The sequence below is a fragment of the Hyaena hyaena genome, unplaced genomic scaffold (genome assembly GCF_003009895.1).
Source record: "Hyaena hyaena isolate Hyena2069 unplaced genomic scaffold, ASM300989v1 scaffold_82, whole genome shotgun sequence".
Taxonomy (NCBI): Eukaryota; Metazoa; Chordata; class Mammalia; order Carnivora; family Hyaenidae; genus Hyaena; species Hyaena hyaena.
Window position 1 is genome coordinate 1,741,162 of NW_024080713.1, and position 20,059 is coordinate 1,761,220.

The window sequence follows — 20,059 nt, forward strand, 5'->3', positions numbered from 1 at the left end:
GGCCACCAGAAGCTGGTGTTAGTGGTCACTGTGGAGCCAACGGGCACTTAAGAACAGAGATGAAGAAGGGTTAATATCAACCGTAAATGAGCTATTCCAGGAAACAGAAGAAGAGGTTAATACTATCCAGCACCTTTTATGAGGTGGGGGGTAACCTTGATGCTCAAATTAGATAAGGATTCTCTAAGAAAGAGAAATTATATGCTGTTTCTTACATCTGAACATAGAAGTAAGAACACTAACTACAGTATTTATAAACAACCCCATATTGGAAAGCATGCAAGCATATCAAGTGCACACGATTAAAGCTCATCTCCAAAATACAAGGATAGTTTAACATTAAAAACCTATTAATGTAAACTGTCACATTAACAGATTCATGAGCAAAAAACACACATATTTTAATGGATCTAGAATGAACGTGTGACCTAACTCAATATTCATTAAAAAAATTAGCGAGCTTGGGAAAGCTGTCTCTATCAAATATTGATAGCAGACCAAATATGGCAAACAGAAGAATTTCCTGTAAAGTCAGGGACTGATTAAGGATGTCCAGTGTCAACCCTGTTATTGATCACTGTTTGGGGTGCTGGCCGCATGGTGGCATAAGGAGTGTAAAGGAAGAAACAAAGCTAGTAGGACAGTCCACAGAAAGAGTCCTAGGGAAGTCACAGAAACAATCAGAATTAATCAGAGCTTAGGATGGCCAGATAACAAACTCAGTAGACGGAAATCAGCTTTAGTCCTATAAACCAAAACCAAATAATTGGACAGTAAAATCAATAAAATTATTAGTAGCAGCAAACCCTGTAAAATATTTAGGAAATGTTCTAACAAAAGAAAACTTTAATGAAAAGAGGAAAAGATAACATATACAGTTACCCTGTGTTGGTGTATGTCAGCTTTTCCTAAAGTACATATAGATTTAACCCAAGTCCAGTAAGTATACATCAGAGTTTTTTGTTTTTGAAAAGACAGTTGCTAAAAAAAATAAATAAATAAAGATAAGACAATTGCTAACTGCTGTGTGACTTTGAGCCAGTGACTCTTTTGTTTGTAGCAGTGATGTTTGTTTATTTATTTTTAATATTTTATTTATTTCTGAGAGAGATAGAGAGGCAGTGTGAGCAGAGGAGGGTCAGAGAGAGAGGGAGACAAAGAATCCAAAGCAGGCTCCAGGCTCTGAGCTAGCTGTCAGCATAGAGCCTGACACAGGGCTTGAACCCAAGAACCGTGAAATCATGACCTGGGCTGAAGTCGGACGCTTAACCAACTGAGTCACCCAGGTGCCCAGTAACAGTAATGTTTAGAGTCATATGAAAAGTGAAGGGACAAAGACAGATAAGGGAACTTTGAAAAATGAAATGGGAACAGGGCTTTCCCTACCAGACAGCAAGACGTGTTAGTTATCACAGTTAAGACGGCAGGATGAGGAAGGCCAGTGGAAAAGAGAGCCCAAACAAGCCTGTGCAGTTTCACTACATTAAAATTAAAACCAAAAACTTCTTATCTTTAAAGTAAGATTTAAAAAAAATTTTTTTAACGTTCCTTTATTTTTGAGAGACAGACAGAGCAAGCAGGGAGGGGCAGAGAGAGAGAGACACACAGAATCTGAAGCAGGCTTAAGGCTCTGAGCTGTCAGTGCAGAGCCTGATGCGGGGCTTGAACCCACAAACTGTGAGATCATGACCTGATCTGAAGTCAGACGCTTAACTGACTGAGCAACTCAGGTGCCCCTTTAAAATAGGATTTTTAAATGTTAATTTATTTTTGAGGGGGGGTGGATATGAGCGGGGTGGGCAGAGGATCCGAAGTGGGCTCCACTCTGATAGCAGCAAACCCGATGTAGGGTTTGAACTCATGAACCATGACCTGAGCTGAAGTCAGACAGTCAACCAGCTGAGCCACCCAGGCACTCTCAAAACTTTTTTAAAATAAAGTTTGTTTATTTTGAGAGAGAGAGAGTGTGCACATGTGTAAGCAGGGGAGGGGCAGAGAGAGAGAGAATCCCAAACAGGCTCCGTGCTGTCAGTGCAGAGCCCAACGTGGGGTTTGAACTCACGAACTGTGAGGTCACAATCTGAGCTGAAACCAAGGGTCAGATGCTTAACCGACTGAGCCACCCAGGTGCCCCCAAACCAAAAACATCTTTTCAACAAAAGATACCATAAGTCCAGCGTCTGTAGGAACACTCTGAGAAACGGCTTTGGGAACCTACCCTATTTAAAAATAAATGTGCTTCTAAACCAACCACAATTAGGTTAAGCTGTCCTAGAGGCCCGGCAATAGAAATGACACTATGGGAGCCGTGTGGCACGGGGGTTAAATACAGAGGCCAGCATCCGATCTCCAGGGTCCGCGTCCTGGTTCCGGCATCTAATCGCCGGAGGACTGTAAGCCAGTGATTGTGCCTGCTCCCCGTATTTGTCAACTGGAGACAAATCCCTTACTTACTGTGCTGTTGTGGGGATTAAATCAATTAACAAAGTGTCTGGCATAATGATGATGTTTTTTTCAAGTGCCCTTAAGGATGGATTACTGTTATCACGGCATCCCTATGTTACCTTAAACTTCCACAACGCTTTACACACTTCCAACCACTTTCACCTCTTGTGCTCTCCCTCTACCATCGGAGTGCCTACGTGAACAGATAAGGAAGGTTCCAGCTCACAGCTTCTGTGATCCTGGTTTTTCAACTCCTTACAAAATAAGGAGATAAATCTCCAAGGCTCCTTTTGGCTCTAAAGAAAAAAGTCATTTCTATTTTGTAGGAAAGAAATTCAAGGCAAAGAAATGTTAACTGACTTGCCTTAGGTCACACAGTTATTAGCAGAGTTAGGATTAAAACCTATGTCTTCCATATTAATTTGCATTATAAAGCTACAATAGTCATAATAATTTCCCTAGACTCTCCCTGTATCTAAATTCCTTCTCGGAATTATAAGCAAGGTACCTAGGAAGGTGATTCACCGAGGGATCATTCAGAATATTACTGGTATCTTCTAATGAGTTGAAGCACCTCACTCATTGCCACGGAGGGAATTAGCGGAGATATATCTCTTTTGTGAACAACACTGGTGCGGATAATGGCAATACCAGTAATAACAAAGAAAGAATTACCTGGGCCAGCAGACCTGGTTGGATCTGAAGGGGCTGTGCTCCTGGGGCCTGAGTGACGATGGGAACCGCATTCTCCATTCGCACGGAGTAGCCAGCGTGCTTAGAGGGAGAGGCCTGCAGCCCTGTTCCGGACGGTGGCAAGAGAGAGAGGGGTTGTTGAGTGGTCGGAGATGGCTGGACGCTGAGAACCTTCCTAGCCAGCCGTGTCCGCTCCCATCTCCTTCGCACCAGTCCCCGCCAGGTATCGCCTGGTCCTTTGCAAGTGTACCCTTTAGTTTCTAACGTAAAAGATTTGAAAGCCACAAAAACCAACTAGGGATGTTTTCAGAGATGAGGAGGTCAAATTAAGGAGTCTGTAAAGCCAAAAGTGGAACAGTTAGGCCGATGAATTACACCACAAAGACAGCTTCTGCCATGGAAATCCACGTGTGTTTGTCAAAGCCAAGGGTGTCAGGGGACAGCCCGTGAGTCCACTGGAGTCCCTCTGCCTGGAACTAAGCACCACACACAGCTCACACCACAGGGTGCCTGTCATGCTTGGGAACAGATACTTGGCTTTCTGTATACACTGAAGCCTCGCACACAGTCAACCCTGGCTGGCTTCTTAGAACTTTCAGGACAAGAGTCTTGGGGTGCATGGCTAAAGAATCATTTGGGGAACAGGCGTGGGAGATCCTTTTTGGATAGATTCGTATTCTTCTTGAGAACTGGGCCCAGCTGGCTGTCAGAGAGGGGCAAGCCCTGAGGATATTTCACTGGAGGGAATGTAAGCTGACATCAGCCTCACAATAAGGGGCAAACAACGTGGGTATTTACAGACAGCTGGCCTGGACGGAAACACCAGCAGGTGGGGAGAAAAACAACTTGATGCTGAGGCAGAAGTCCTATTGTTTCGAGGCCAGGGTCGGAGAGGGGCCCTCAAGTTCACTGAGGCCGCGCGCTCTTGGAAATGAAGAGGGCCTTAGCCTTGGTCCAAGGAGGTGGGCGTGACGGAAAGGCGCAGGTGACGGCGCCGCAGAGGTGGAACGGGAAGAAGCAGGCGAGGGGCCGGGTCTGCGCAGCCTTACCTTGGAAGCCGGGTGGACACACGATGAGCGCTTGCTGGAAGGGGTCAGGCCGGGCACAGATCTGGGCCGTTCCCGTCTGCAGGGGCAGGCTCCGCTGGGCCACTGCAGCCATGGACGCCGCTGAGGGCTGGTAGAGTGCAGATTGGTAGTTTAGTATGGAGACTTCGGGATTGGCTAAGGAAATAGTGGCACTGGTGGAGGTGGGAGCCTAAAGGAATGACGGGGATTGAACAAAAATAAACAAAAATAAAAAATGAGGGACGTGTGGCATGTTGGGAGACGCGAGTCTAAATCAAATAAATGAACTCAAAGAGGAGTAAATAAACGAAAACCAAGAGCCAAAAAGCAAAAACAGAGTGGGGAGGGTGGAAACACGGTGGGGGGCTCAGGGAAGGGCAGGCACCTGCAGCCACATCCGCCTCAGCACCCCTCTGGCGCTCACGCTCGGGCCGGTGCCGCACGTGGAGGGGGGCGGGGGCCGGACCAGAGTGCAAACGGAAGCTTGCGTGCCATACGTGTACAAACCGCAGAGTTAAAAATCAGGCCAGAGACCGTTGATGTTCTGCCCTTCCACTTTCCAACAACCCGGAGGGCCGGGTCTGAACTTAGGACTCTTGGATCCCTTGGGTGCTGCACTGGAACGCGGTGATGGCGGGGAGAGCTGACCCCCTGCCTGCCTTCCCTTCCTGACCCCGCTCTGTCCAGTGACTTGGGGGGAGGGGGGGGCTCTCAGTGCACGAATGTGGACCTGCCGGCCCAGGCCTCCGAGCTCTGCTCACACGCCCCTTCCCTGCAGTCCACACTTGGGAGGCGGAGCCCAGGAAGAGGCCTCTGCAGGCATGGCGTCCCGGGCACCCAGGGCGCAGGGTGGAGGCACACAGACGTGGCGCGAGGCAGACACGGGACGGGAAAGAGAGAGGCCTTCCTGCGAAGCTGTGAGGGGAGCCCTGCTCACAGATACCCTCGGACGGCATCTGAGCACGTTACTGCAAATAAACGCACTATGGGAACAGCCAGCCAGGGAGAGGGACACACGGGGCCTGGGGGCAGAGAGGAAAGACGCGGATGGCGCAGGGGAATTTAAATGGAGAGGGGTGAACGGATTCTGAAAGGGCGTCCTCTCTCCTCCTTCGGAAAGAGACATCACTTGAGAATGAACTTGCATGGAAAGCGAGACCAGAGAAGGAAAATCGGTTCTAAATGGGGAATTCTCTACTTCTTCACACGGATCCTGCAGCAAGATAGATGAAGGTTACCAACCGGGGTCTTCGAACTCAGCATTGTCTACCACAGGTCTTGCCACTATAGGTTACGACGAGGAGGAGAGAGCCACAGAGGATCCTGGACACATACGGAAGTGGAGTTTGAAGAAGGGGATGTAAACATTTCAAATTTGATAAAAAGTCTCACTTTATGATTTTTTTTTTTTGTACTTAGGTTTTGTGCCCAGTTTTAGTGCTAAGCAAATTAATTTGCTTGAAAGTAGTCACTAAGTTATGAAGCGTACATGTTTGGATTTTAGGGTACGCACTGCCACAGCGCGTGGCTGTTGGGGGCCTCCGGGTTGTGCGTGCCACACGTGGGCCAGCGTCTGTGTTGTTACTGATGACATGCCTGTGTTTCCTCTCTGTCCCCGGCCCAGAGAACCTGTCCTGGAGGCCTCCCCCGCCCCCACTTCCCGCTGCCGGCTTGTGCCCTGAGCCTCCCTCTTTGGGGACCGATACCCTCCAGGCCCTCACGCTGGTACTCGACTCTTCTACCTCCCATGTGGCTGCCTCCTTCCGGTCGTCCCTGGAACCTGACTCTCAGGGTCTCTGCCCTGGTGCCTGGGGTCTGTTTGGTGAAGTTCTAGTCTCTACTTTTTCCCTTCCAATTCTTGGGCACTGAGGCTAGAACATTCTTTCCAAAAGACTACTTCGTGCATGTCATCACCTCTGCCCCCAAATCTCCAATTACTGCCTAATAAACGCTATGTACGCATTTGGGTCTGGCACTTCTTACCCATGGTTTGGCCAACCTTCCCTTCCAAATGCATCTCCTCTGCTGTCTGTGCTCACGGCACCAGCCGGATAGTCTGCTCACGGCCTGCAGCGCGCAGGCCCTGCTGACTCACACGAATCCTCCCAGCACGTTCTCTCCAAGCCTCTGTGCTTGCTTCAGGGCCCCGCCAGGGTCCCCTGTGCCCCACACAGAAACCCTCCCTGACACTGTCAATTTAAATGGACTTCTGGATAATATTAACCCTTCTGGCAGCTGATGTGATGGGGTTCTGGTAATGAAGGACAACACCATGGTGGTATTTTGTCGAGTAGCACATTATGTCTGGCTGTGGACACCTCAGCCTGAGCGCAGGGCCAGGGACTGGGAGGGACTGTTCGTTTCTTTGGACTCCCGGCCCTAGAGAGCACAAGCTCTTCCCCCCGAGGAGAGCTTTAGGGACACCAGTGGTCCCCACAGGCGGCAGGTTGCAGGTGGCCTCTCCTGGGGTTTAGGCGGGGGAGAGAGGACAGGGAAGAAGGCTAGGCCTCAGCAACTCACTGTGCCGCAGGGATGGCTAGGACAGGGGAGGCGTGAGGGAGGGGAGAGGGGATGGGGCTGGACGCTGGGGTCAGTGACAGAAGGGGACCGGTCAGAAGAGAGTGGATGGCCAGGTGGAGGTGTGTGTACTTCAGGAGTGGAATATACACACTCCTCTCCCCTGGAAGGGTGCGCACACACACGCGCGCACAAGGGTTGTGGCCACTGCAGGTTGATATAAGGCTGAAAAAAATCTAGGGGCAGTTAGTTCTTTGGGGGAAGTGGTAAGACTGGAATTGGAGAATCAAAGTAAACGTCTCTTAGATACCAGAGGCAGCCCAGACTAGGATTTGGAGATTCTTCAATCAGTAAGTATTACCTGGGTGTTATCCATATTTTAAACAGCATGTTAAGTGTGGGGTTCTGCTAATTTTTTTGCAAAATGTTGGTTATCTGTGAGAAGAAAACCTTACTCTCCTGGTCCCTTCTGGTTCCCGCTGCTGGGATTCTGGTGACAGACTGATGACTTGATTTTACCTGTGACTTGGAGAAAGGACAGGGTTTATCTGTCCTGAAGGGAGATCATGTGGACCCAGCAGTGTGGGGACAAGGGGGAGGGACCTGAACGGGGTGATCGCCAGTGTCCCTTCCAGTGCTGGGATTCTTTACCAGGCAGGTGTCAGGCATAAAAGGATTGTAGCAGGAGACTTCACGTTACTCCCACCTCAGGACCAAGGGAAACACTAAGAGGGATTATCTCAGAAAGTGTGCCTTTACGGAGTCCCCGGGTCTCTCAAAGGAAGTAACCTTGGAAGCAAACACTTTCTGACTAAACATGACAGTAGAGGCATTTTGTGTCTGTTGTCTCTTCTATATGATACTGGAGGAATCTGGTCTCCTGACTAGGTCTGGTGGGAAAATAGGATTCCTGAGGCTCAGTCAGCTCTGCCCACCTTCCCCTTCACTCCCCATTCACCTGGTTGTGGACAGTGTTCAGCTGGTTGTTGAAGGTCATGGTCAGGTTGGTGGACGTGCTGGGGGCCACATGCGTGATGAAAGGGGTTTTGCTCTGGTTCACGGTGTCATACATATTCACCCGACGCTTGCAAATCTCCATGTTCTGGAAACACGATTTGACGCTGTTCATGCAAGAGGCAGAGGCATAAGGGAAAGAGAAGAAGGTAACACAATATAAAGGGGAGAAGACGGAGAGAAAGGGAGAGAACAGTTAATCTAGTAAACTAGACCACTGGGGAAACTTAACTTTAGGTCTGAATTTCCTGGATTTCTCATGCGAAGTCTGCCATTTGCTCGTCAGTTTTATTCAGATGAATTCCCCCCCAGGATGGGTAAAGGTTCTCCATAGCACAACAGACTTGACGGCTCTCGCTGTATTTTCCTCATATCGCTGATCTGCTAAACCAACTTCACTGCTCATTCTCAGCGTTTGGGGTGGTTTATGGTTTACTATGGGAACATTAAACAGCAGCTTCGGACCTGCCTCCACCTTACCAAAGACAACTCCTTGCGCTTCTGGGGCACTGGCGCCATCTAGGGGACAGCCAAGGAACCGGCCAACCCCGTATCCCGACACGGGGACACTTTGTTCCCACTGGAACTGCACATGTTAACGGGGCCAGCGATACTAGTAATAATTGAGTATAGTGGTTACCGCTGATTGAGAAGGGTGGCAGTTGTTGGCAAGCACTCTGTCACTCAGTCCTACAACAACCAGCAGAGGGAGATAGGACTGTTGTCCCTGTTTACCAGTTAAAGGTGTTAAGTTTTAGAGAGGACAGATCGGTAATCTGCCAAGGCGAAGAGCTGATTACTAGCAGTCTTCATGTGTACAAACACATCCTCCTTAACTTCCTTCTCCTCCCTTTTGCTCTTCTCATTCTTTCCCAGTTACAGGAAACAAGTTCTCTTCTTCTTTTTCTTCCTCCATTGCATTTGTGAATCAAAACAGAACCCTAGTTATGAACGTAAATCAAGGAAAGGGAAGCCACAGGGGCCTCATCCACTGAGTTCCTGAAAATCCACCATAAAGTGTCCTTCAGAATTTATACCTTGTTTCTCATTCACTTTTGTCTTCTAATTAAACGTACTTTTCCTCAAATGCTAACATGCAGGATAGTAAAATAGCATTTGGATTTCAATTTTAAATACTTACTTTGATTATAAGTAGCGTAATAACTGAATATAAATTAAATATTGATGTTCTACTCCTTTGAGATTACACATGTGTGCTATGGGTACGCTATATTTTGGGCCAAGCAGGTGCGTGAGGGCTACCCCCAAACATCCTTTCCCTGATGGGTGGTCCGAACATGCCCAGAGAATCCTTTCTGAGTTCATGACTACTTAAAATGGCCACACAGTGCACATGAAATAAACACTGACTGATCACCCTGGAGAAAAAGGAAAACATTCTATGGTAATGAATAGCTAAAAATACTACTAATAACGCTGGTAATGCCAACATGTTTTGGGCACGTACTAAGTACCAAGCCAACTGCTAAGTGCTTTCACATGGATGCTGAAGGAATAAAGTGATGGATTTTGTATTCTTTTTGGAGTGTATTTAAAGCATCATGGTTTTGTGACAATTCAACCCACAACTTTTAGACGCAGAATTTTCTAATTGAAACGGTTTGAGTTTTGAGTTTCAGGAAGAACAAACACTTACACCCTGGGTTAATTCTGTGAGAATGGCTTTTAAGGAATTTGTGCACTAGAATCCTGGTGTGGAGAAAGGAGTGGGGTCTCTTTCACCTGTTAATCTAGATGTTGGGGCAGCACTGGCCCAGCCCCAAGGGTGTGGGTCTTCGGAAAGGGTAGAGGTTGGAGCTTTCTTCTCATCCTGAGGTTCTCATGGTCTTCCGAGCCTGTTCTAGGGACGCTTAGGGGTTAGGCCTACTCTTAGGTAAGCCTAAGTGTGCTCCAAGACTTGTCTTTCCTTCTGGGGTTCGTTTTCTGAGATTGCCAGTGATCCTCTTGGATCTACACCAAATTCTGAATTTGAAGCTCATGCTCATGGTCTCCACCATGAGCTTGGTCTTCACCAAGTACAGTGAAGATTCTACTGCTGCTTCCTTAACAGAAGTCAGAGGTAGGCAGGACCCTGAGGTCATTCAGCTACGCCCCTGACGTTGGGCAGGGGACTGTCTGACTGACAGTGCGGAGGGCTAACCGGGAGCTGTCCGGAGAGGACCACTCCGTCTCCTACTTCCCCTACCACGGCTGGTTCACAAATGTTCCACTTCGCCCCTGAATATAAAAAGACTGATCTTACGGGAGCCCTATCCGGTAAATCACCAAGTCTACCTTCTTTCTGTGGTGCAGACTGACTCCTTGACTCACCCCTACGGCCCCAGAAATAGGACAAATCCTGTCATGAGTGTGTGCAAAGGAGGGGTCCAACTTCCTTCTCTGTACTGGACATTGTTGGTTGTTGCCATGGGATCTGATTTGCTCAACAGCAATTGCTAAGGACCAGAACTGAAATCAGGAGGTAGTTAGGGGGCCACCCACTCACTTTCTGCAGACCAGATAAGGTCAAGTCCAGCCTGAGACTCGGCCCAATCAGAGTCTGGCCGTGGCAGGAACAGCCAGGATGTGCAAAGGTCTCTCAAGTTCAGCCTCTTCACGTATTCCCATTTCCTCATCTCCCCGTCTAAAATCTGGTGCTCTCTTGAGCGCACTGCTTCTCCCTGAGGACTTCCAGGGATGGGACTATCTGTTCCTTCACATCCCAAGGGCCTCCAGGTTGAGAGGCTGAAGTGATATCCCTCATTACGCTCTGATATGGGCTGAGCCCTGCCCCCAAACCCATATGCTGAAGTCCTAAGCCCCAGTGCTTTAGCACGTGGCTGCATGTGGAGATGCGATCTTTAAAGAGGTAAAAATGAGGCCATCAGAGTGGGCCCTAATCCAATTGCCTGCGAGGAGGAGGAAATTAGGACACAGACGTGTCTAGAAGGACCACTTGAGGATATAGGGAGGAGCTGGCCATCTAGAAGCTGAGCAGAGCAGCCTCGGAAGAAACAGTGCTGCCCAACACCTTCATCTTGGTGTTTGGTCTTGTCTTCTAGAACCGTAAGAACACGAACTGCTGCTGTTGAAGCCAGTCAGCCTTCAGTGTGCTTTGTTACTCCAGCCTTTGCAAACTCCTCCTCCCCCTGCTCTGCCACCCTGGTCTCCCCGCTCCCCAGCAGGCTGGAGCCTGTGCCCCACTCTCTGCCCACTGGGCAAGGGCCTCAGAGGTCAGACACCCTGGCTTCTCCCTTCTCGTCCCAGGGGCCCGAAGTCAATGCCGGCCACCCTTCCCCGCTTCCCCAAACTGCAAGTTCAAGCGTCCCATCCCCCGGCCACACTTCCGCCCATCCGGCTCGTTCAGCTGCTGCTGAAGTCACCCACCTTCAAGGTGATCAGACTGTCTGGCCCCGCCGGCCCCTCTGTCTTTACTTCCTTTCCCTTCACAGCTAAGCCTCCCACAGCCATCATTTGGGATAATGACTGCTCTCCTGCCAACACCCTAAGTCTGTTAGTTTGTCTTGTTCTCTCAGCAGCCTGGCAAAGCTCCAAGCTGGATGACCCCAAGGAACGATCTGTTGTCTCCCTGCCGTCACCTGGGGGCCCGGTTACCCTCCGCCCCGTTCATGTCTGCTGCCACGCTGTTCCCCCATTGCTCTGTTCACTTGGCCCGGCCGCCGCCTGCCCCGACCACCCGGGCTTTCCTCCGCTTCTTCAGCCACCAACCGCCTCGCTCTCCACAAGGGAAAACAGGAGCTGCCTGAAGAACAGCCGCTTCGCTGGCCCAGCCGGCACGCCTCCCGACGTCCATGTACTTCCCCTGCCCGTGACCTTGGCCTTGCCATCTTGGCGCCTCCCGGCCTCTTGGAAACCTCTGCATCCTTCTCTTCAATCCCGCGCCCTGCAGACACTTCCCACCAGCATCCTGAACTGCTCGGGTCCCTTTGTATCAGCCCCTCGGGCCCTCTACTGGCTTCCATTTCTCCCTCGCCTCCCCCCAGTTCCGCAGCCTGCTCAGCCGGCCGCTGCTTCCCCTCAGACAGCTCTCTCAGGCCACGGGCAGCTCTCACGGTGCCTCCCTTCACGGGCACTTTCCCCAGGCTTCTCTGACTTGATGGTGCAGCACCAGGCAGGTCTCTGTCAAATGCGGCCCTAACCAGCCATCCCGGGCTTAGAAGTCCCTCTGTGACTTGCACTGCTCTTAGGACGAAGACCCAAACCCTTAACATGGGGCCTTGCCTGGCTCATCCCGAGGCCTCCCTTCCATCCGAACCCTAGGCCCTGTGCTGGGAGTCACCGCGAGGGCAGTGCCCTTTCCGCCCTGGCTGGCCTTTTCACTGGTGACCTGTAGCTCCTCCTTCAGTGGTCATTTCCTTAGGGGCCGCCCTGCCCAGTCCCCACTGCAGCCCACTTTCCCTGGTCACAGCCGCTTCTTTGGGGCTCACCCAAGTGATGTCTTTCCCTCACCCACAGACTGGAAGCCCCTGTGGGCAGGGGCCCCGTCTGCTCTGCCCTGTGCTCTACTCCAGCACAAGCCTACTGCGTTGGATGAATGCATGGATGAGCAAATCCAAATCCAAACTAGAACATTCTGGGAGTGACCTCTGGTACCGAAAATGGATTTGTTTTCCGGGCGCTGCCGTTGTCAGCACCCCATTTATGCAACGACCCCCAGGGTGGGGTTCACCCAGGCTTGAGCTCTCCCATGCTCTCCCGTTCCCTGTTTTTTGGTGTAAAGCAAAGTGTGGCCTAGGGCCACCCAATCTGGCTGCCACCTGTTTCTACAAATAACATTTTATTGAAATGCAGCCTCCCTCATCGGTTTCCCTATGGGCTCCGGCTCCTGTCGGCTATAATGGTGGAGTGGAGTGGTCGTGACATGGACCATATGGCCGCAAAGCCCAACATATTTACTATCTGAGGCTTTAAAGAAAAAGTCTGCTGACCGCTGGTAAAAAGCATCAAGACACCTACTGTGTGCTGTGGGGAAAATCGAGTAGGTGTGTCATGGTGACAAAGGGGTGGTTCAGGGTTTCGATTGGAGTGATTCTCTTATCAGCGTCAATGGTCAGCATCTTCTTTAACAGGTCGATGAACTCCCGCCGGTCTGCCTTCTCCACCAACAGGTCGCTCCCTTCCAAATCTGTTGTCATGTTCACCTGGGGGCAAATAGGCACAGGTTACCAAAACCCCGCTCTGCCGCCCGTCCCCCCCCCTTCCCTTCGTCCCTGCCGGGGACTCCATCCCCATCTCTGCCGCCCCTGCCCAGTGTCCAGAAGGCTGCGTGGGTCCTGCTGCAGGCACTGCTACAGGTTGTTACTGCCTACAGACTACGGCCGAGTCCTCTGCAGGAAAGGTGGACGGTGGCCATGCGTGGGGGAGGGGGCGGGTCACTGCCTGTGCTAGAAAATACAAAGACGTGACACGCCGTGCCCTGTGCCTGCTTCCATCAGTTAAATTGAAATGTACTTCATGTCACACCGCGTGAACAATAATCCCAAGGTGGAAAGACATTCGTTGCATAACAATGGGGTTATACTTGATACTACTCAATTATATACTTAAAAATGGTCAACATGGTCAGTTTTTTTCCTTCTCTTTTTAAGTAGTTTCCACATCTAGTGAGGAGTCCAGCGCGGGGCTTGAACTCAAGACTCTGAGGCTCAAGACCTGAGCTGAGAACAACAGTCAGCAGCCTGAGGGACAGAGCCGTGCAGGCGCTCCAGTTTTATGCTATGTATATTTTACAATAGAAAAACAATAACGACAACCAAGTTGTAAACAATGACATGCAAAAAGGGTTATGTATTTAACCTTCAGAGGCCAGCGTGACCTCTTCCTCCGTCTACAGCGTATCTGTCTCCGGAAGTGCCCTGTGTTAGTGCCAGAAGTGTTTTAGCCCCTGTGTTCACTGGGCTCACCTCTGGCCAAGATAAGCGGGGTATGTGAACCCAGGATTTTTCTTCCAAGAGTAAGCCTCGGACTGTTTTTGAAAGGCCTGTTTTGTGGTGCTTTCTATTATTTTCCAAGGCATGCTCTGGAAAGTAATTTCAGTTTTCTCAGACAATCTCAGCTTCCAGTCAACCAACAAGCACCCTTTACTCAGAATCATGATTTTTGGTTCCACTCACCCTTAGGAGGAAGTGTGCTTAGTGTTTCCTGGTCTATGGCTTTCCTTCTTGTTGCTTTTAGGAAATACTCTTTGGGTTGCCCTGATTTTAGACTAGTTCTTACACTAAAAACAGCTGAAGTTCTAGAATTTTCTCTGGGCACAAAGGAGAGAGCCTATGGTCCCTGCGGTGAACTGGAGTACCCTATGGTGGGTCCCAAATCCAGTGACTGGTATCTTTATAAGAGAAAGATGAGGGACATTTGGGCACAGACACAAGAGGAAACCCAGGAATAAAGGCCACAGGAAATTAGGATGAATTGGGGTCAGTCAGCTACACATCAAGGAACACTGAGGACTGCCAGAGGCCAGCAGACACTAGGACTGAGGCACAGGACAGTTTCCTTCTAGAGCTTTCAGAGGGAACATGGCCCTAGTGGTACTTTAATTTCAAATCTCTAGCCTCTTGAACTGTGGAAGAATACCTGTGTCTGCTGTCTGAAGCCACCCAGTGCGCAGTAGGTTGCTATGGTAGTCCCGGGGAGCTAATACACCGAGTCGTGGGCATTAGACTCGAATGTACTACTGAGCTTGAATTCTTCTCATGAGAACATCAGTAAGATTGGCTAGTACTTTTTTTTCTTTTACAAATGGGAACCAGTAAAGAGCTGCTGTAAGGTTCTGAAAATGTTCCACCACCCAGTGGTTTTCTTACTACGAGTGGCATGTCACTGTTCAAGGTCAAGGTCAAGGTCAACCACTGCAGTTGAGTAATGTGCATTTCTGCCCGCCATCTTCTATTATGCAGAACTCTCGCTGTGCGTGATTTTGGAGGGGTAACATCGCTTATTCTCAGCTCATCGTACTCACCCATGGGGCTTACCTGGGCCATATCATCTAAACAGTTGAAAATGTACTTTCTTGCTTCTTTCGACTTAATCCCCGTCTCTGCTTCATGGTCATCTGGTGTCTGGTCAAAAGAGGCAAAAGCTTTGTGGTCATGTGAATTATTTCCTGGTCCCGTGACTCAGACCCTGGAGCTCCTGCTTCTTATGGAGGGTCTTTTCCCATCTTTCAGAGGACACTCTGATTCTTCTTAAAGTGACCTGTGCACTCAACTGCTTTCCTTCTTCATCCTCCACACTAACTCATCTCTCTTCTTTCCTTCCCATCAAGACCTGTCGAGAGCCTGCTCTGAATCAGATCCAGGGGTTCCAAGATGACCAAGATACGCTCTCCCTGAAAACCCTACATTCTCCCCTAAGTTTAAGGGATAAGGTAAGATTCCACATGTGGAAAAGCAGAAGCCCTTTTCCATATGGTTTTAAGTTGTAATTTACTTTTGTTTCTCAAACTTTCGTAAAGATGGCTCTCACTGCATGCCAGGCACTATTCTAAGGCACAAGAACTCATTCGGTGCTGTTTACAACCACCCTAGGGAGGACGATCACCGACCCACTTTCCAGAGGGAGAAAGAGGAATGGCAAGCTCAGGGAGTTCGCTGAGGCCGCATGGCTAGGAGGTGGCATCTGGCCCCGGCGTCTGTTCTGTGCTGCCCCTCCGCCTGGGACTGGGCCATGCACGTATGGTGCCTGCACTGGCCTCGGTCTAGGGGGCTGCTGTCTCCAGTTACTGTGGGTTCTGGATGCACCTGTGGACCACAGGTAATTAATCCTCATATCCTCACTCAAGGGTGGCATATCTGAAGTGCTAGGATCCAGGCTCTGATCCCAGAAACAGCTGGACAAGTAGGACTGAGGCCCCAGCTGGAGACATAAAAGTGAACCCTGCCCCTGCCTGGCCTCACCCTCCTCCAGCCCCGAACTCGTTTTTTTACTGGACCTGACCTTGAGCTGCTCATTCTCACAGGTGCCAAATGCCAGCCCTCTCATCAATACCCTTAGAATGCTTGCTTCGCCCTCAAATCTCTTTTCTAAATCTTCTGCAACTATTGGCCACACGTTATCTTTAAATCGTATTAGATTTTGGCTGTGGTTTCTGTCAAACAGATTAACAAACAAAAAAAACCCCAACAAACAAAAAACCCTCACCCGCTCTCTTGCAAAAAAAAAAAGAAAAAAAAAAAAAAAGAAAAAGAAACACCTAAAATGAGCACAAAGTATACTTGAGACTTGCATTATCTTCTCCTTCCCAGGAAAATACATTAATTCTAATTACTAGGCACAGATCAAAGTGAAAGCAAAATATGTTTCCGTTAAAGTAAAACCACTCAAGAGGTGATGGTGTACAGGGGTGCGCCATACCACCTGCCGGCTGGGACAGCCCCCTCAGGAGTCTTAGGCTGTCACCTCGCTGACGCTGTTTCCTCTGCCTGGAAGACCCTCTTCACCTTTTAGGGCCCCCCTCAAATGCTCCTCCTGGCACCCCGCTCTATTCCTACCAGCAGCAGGGCACGTGTGATGGCAGGGTGGTGGGGTGGGGGGCTTGGGCTCCCCGCATGCATCTCTGGACTAGCAGATCCTGGAAGACGGGGTGGCTCATTCTGTCTCTAGCACACACCCGACAAGTCATTAGGATTCGCTGGGATTAAATCCCAGGAGTTTAGCCACCGGAACTTGGGATTTGAGCTTCGCAGGCAGCCGGCCAAGCAAAGTGGTGCTTTTGGACATTCAAATTCATGCACCTCATGTATCAAAAACGGTCGCCCCCTCCCCCGGGCTGCCGGTTGAACAAAGCGAAGCGCTGGATCAGCGTGCCGACGGCAAGAGCTCCCGCCAAGTGGACGGTGCCCTTCCTCCCTGAGTGCTGGGCACGGGTGAGGAGCGGTGCGGATGCTCTTCCTACCTTCAGCCTCCACAAAGGATATGGTGAGTCTGTGTCACGGTTGAAAAACCTAGTTGTCTTTGTCCCTGCGCTTAATAAATATTCAGCTGGCAAACCCTGTGTTTGTGAAATATACCGAATCTGCAAGAAAAGAGGAGAATGAGGTCAGGGCGTTTCCTGTCACCATACATATGGTGTACTAACGGCTCTAGTGCCTTTGAGAAAAATGACAATTTTATAGGGAAAGAAAGAAGTAATGGGAGAAAGAGGGGAAAGAAAGAGGAATAAGAGAAAAGCACAGGTGCGGGAAGTAAGGTTTCAGAGACAAGGAAACACCCTACAACCCCATCCACGTGTCATGCTGTAAAGGGCGTGCTTACTGCGACCACCTGAGCTATCTGGACGCACCTGATCATACTCGGAAGCTCCTGGATAGAGCGGCCAGCCCAGGAACAGCTCAGCAATGACACAGCCCAGGGACCACATATCAATTGCCTCACAGAAGGGTAAACCAAGGATGATTTCAGGGGCCCTGGAAAGGAAGAAGGGGAGACACCATTAGCAAGTGGGAAGTGCAGGCGGCCATTTCTATGTGAACGCTACATCAAATCCTATCTTTCAAATCCAGGCCGCCACTACCGCCCCCTCCAAAGGGCCCGTGGCTCTTGCACTGTGTGGCAGCGATCCCTCCATCCTTGGCCTTGGTCCTTCCCGTGGGCAGGGAGCGCAGTCAGACGGCTGGCCGAGACGAAGGCTAGGTCTGTGGCTCCAGGAGAGGCCTACCAGCGAGCGCATCCGTGGACTTCATTACCATTATGCTCCAGCCAGATGAGCAAATAACCTGGAAATCTCTCCTGGGGTTTGCCTGGGAGTTGCCTTTTGTAACTGAAAACCCAGGAAACCCATCTTAGAGAATGCCCAGTTTTTACAAAGGAATTCTGAAATATAGGTGTTCTATTTGCAGTAATATAGAAAACCAGTCGCCTCTACCCAGAGTAAGGAGATAAAATCCAATATTCGTTAATGCCAATGATCCCCCTTCTGAGGAGTCTGAATCACGCTTTTGTAAGGAAACACTATTTTTTTTTAATCATCAGCTTCTAAAACCGTTAGTCTCCTAAAATGTCTTCAGATATTACAATTGTAGAGCGCTGTTCATGACTCCATGGTCTGGGTACCAGTCAGAACTCCAGTATAAACCCATCCCTGCCTGTAGGGTTCTGCCCCTTCACACGACAGACAGGGTTACGGGCTGGAGCTTCCGAAGGAAACCACCTAAACGCAGAGGGAAATTTTCACATGTAGTTAGTAATGAAAGCCAAGGAGACCACAGAGTGCGTTTTCTTTTCTAAGAATGTGTCATGATGAAGTAGGGGTACATTTTGGAGAAAACCACGTTCAAAAGTATGAGAGATGAACACAGCTTTGAAAAAATGTGGCTCAAGGCGCTCGGCTGATAATGAAATGCATTAGCCCAGCTTCTGTTTTCTCTGTAAATTTCCCACTTGATTAAGCAATGCCAGAAGACGCCACTCTCCTACCCTTTCAGGAGCCTGGCAGGTGAGCGGTGGGAGCTGGCGAGGCGGCTGTCTGGGCGGTCTTCACCAGCCGGCACGGGGGGCGGGCCGGGAGGCTGCAGTCACAAGAGCCCCACTTAAGCTGAATTTTCCCCACCTAAAAAGCATCTCCCTACATTACTCTTTTAAATTTGCTCTCGTTGCTAATCTCTTTTCTCTACACAACAACGTTGAAAAACAAATAAAAACCAACATGTTTTGTTACAACGTCTTGATTTTTCAGTCTCCTTAGGGCCAGAGACTCAGCACGGCTGCCAGCTGCTTCTAGAGCGCCCCGGTCATTAGTCTGGACGCACAACATCCTTTTGCCAGAGTCCAGGGCTGGGTGGGTCTTCCCAGGCTTGGTCTGGGGGAGTTACTGTGTGTGTGTGTGGCGGGGGGTGGGGAGTGGTGCACGTTGCCTCTGGCCCTACTTAATGGCTCTTCCCTGTTTGCTCACTGCTGGCCCAGAGGTTCCGCCTGGTGCTGCGCCCTAGCTCTGTGGTCTCTGTGACCTCCGGTCCCAGGCGCTGACTGCGTGTGTGACACAGGAGGCTGTTCTTGCCCCTCTGGCGCTGGGGCACCGGGGATGCCCTGCTGGTTCTAGGGTTCGTCTCTGCTGGACTGTCCTATGTTGTGGGGCCTTCGACCCCGTAACTGGCCTAGGTCACTGTGTCCAGGGTCGTCCCCACACACCAGGGCTTCCAGAGTCACCTGGAAGTCACCTTCCAGTCACCTCAGTCTCAGTGATGCACCGAGTGATGAGATTACTGCAGACTGCCTCTAGCAATGCAATCTCTCTAGAGATGGTTTTGGTTTATTTAAAAAACAATCCCTTGGAAGAGAAGGGGCTATCTGAAAAAAATGTGCCAGAGAAAACAACACACTCTTATTACATGTGTCAGAACATGCCTCCCTTTCTGCCCTCTCTGCTCTAGAGCTGGCGTGTCCACCTGCCGCCCCCCGCATGGAGACTCAGACCTCTTCTCCAGAGAAGATGACCTGTCCTGGCTCCTGCGAAGCCCCCCTCTGGCAGGCTGCTGACACAGGACAAGCATTTCCACACCTCTGTCTCCCTATTCCTGTGACGGGGACCCTTGCACCGGGTTCTCAGACCCCTAAGCGGGCCATTTGGAACCAGTGGAAATCCGCTTCCCAGTTTCTGTTCCCTGAGGACGTGCAAGACAGAATCCAACACACAAGACTGATGCTTCAGTGGTGTTCACTGGCAGGAAACACTAGACAGGGATTTTGTCAACTGATGTTACGTGAACAGGGCCTATGAAGACCGTTCTCGGTCCATTTCCTCCCTTTTTTTTTAAGTTTATTTATTTCAAGGGAGGGGTAGAGAAAAAGGGAGACGGAGGATCCCAAGCAGGCTCTGTGCTGACAGCAGACAGCCTGATGTGAGGCTCAATCTCACAAACCAGGAGATCATGACCTGAGCTAAAGTTGGACGCTTAACTGACTGAGCCACCCAGGCGCCCCTCTGTCCGTTTTCTACTAGAACATAAAGTGGCATCTATGCACGGTAGCAGGATATGTACAGCAGGATATTTCTCTTGCTGTGACCATAATGAACAAATGCTCAAGTGTCAGGCTAGATGGTTGGGGGAAGAGAGAGATAAAAGACAGACTCTTGTCCCCGAGGGGCCCCAGCGCTGGGATGGCAACACCAGCACACGTAACAACTGAGGTTGAATATAGGACTGGTATACCAGCCAGACACGGGGACATGAAGACAGAGGAATTCAAGCATACGAGCATGCTCCCGCATCTCCCATTTTAAGAAAGAAAACAGCATGCAAGAACAAAGCAAAGCAAACACAAAAGCAAACCGTTTCTCCAGCCCTCCATGCCCCTGTAGGTGT

The 20,059-nt window shown here is 50.0% G+C and overlaps 1 protein-coding gene and 1 long non-coding RNA gene across 6 annotated transcripts in view; one reads left to right on the forward strand and one right to left on the reverse strand.

Annotated features, from left to right (window-relative positions):
• Positions 1-20,059, reverse strand: part of HIPK2 (homeodomain interacting protein kinase 2) — a 176,660-nt gene that overhangs the window by 31,203 nt on the left and 125,398 nt on the right. For 2 of the 5 annotated variants that reach the window (XM_039233989.1, XM_039233988.1), the window contains exons 3-9: positions 17,041-17,164; positions 16,654-16,773; positions 14,732-14,818; positions 12,714-12,898; positions 7,681-7,843; positions 4,188-4,314; positions 3,121-3,242 (exon numbers count right to left, since the gene is read on the reverse strand). In XM_039233989.1, coding sequence (XP_039089920.1) covers positions 3,121-3,242; positions 4,188-4,314; positions 7,681-7,843; positions 12,714-12,898; positions 14,732-14,818; positions 16,654-16,773; positions 17,041-17,164 — 928 coding nt within the window. Of the gene's footprint in view, positions 1-3,120; positions 3,243-4,187; positions 4,396-7,680; positions 7,844-12,713; positions 12,899-14,731; positions 14,819-16,653; positions 16,774-17,040; positions 17,165-20,059 lie in introns of all 5 variants that reach the window. The other 3 variants (XM_039233987.1, XM_039233986.1, XM_039233991.1) reach the window with 2 other exon arrangements.
• On the forward strand, positions 16,593-19,286 carry LOC120232953. The gene is made up of 3 exons (XR_005528688.1): positions 16,593-16,676; positions 18,442-18,534; positions 19,127-19,286. It is a non-coding gene; the product is annotated as an uncharacterized LOC120232953 (long non-coding RNA).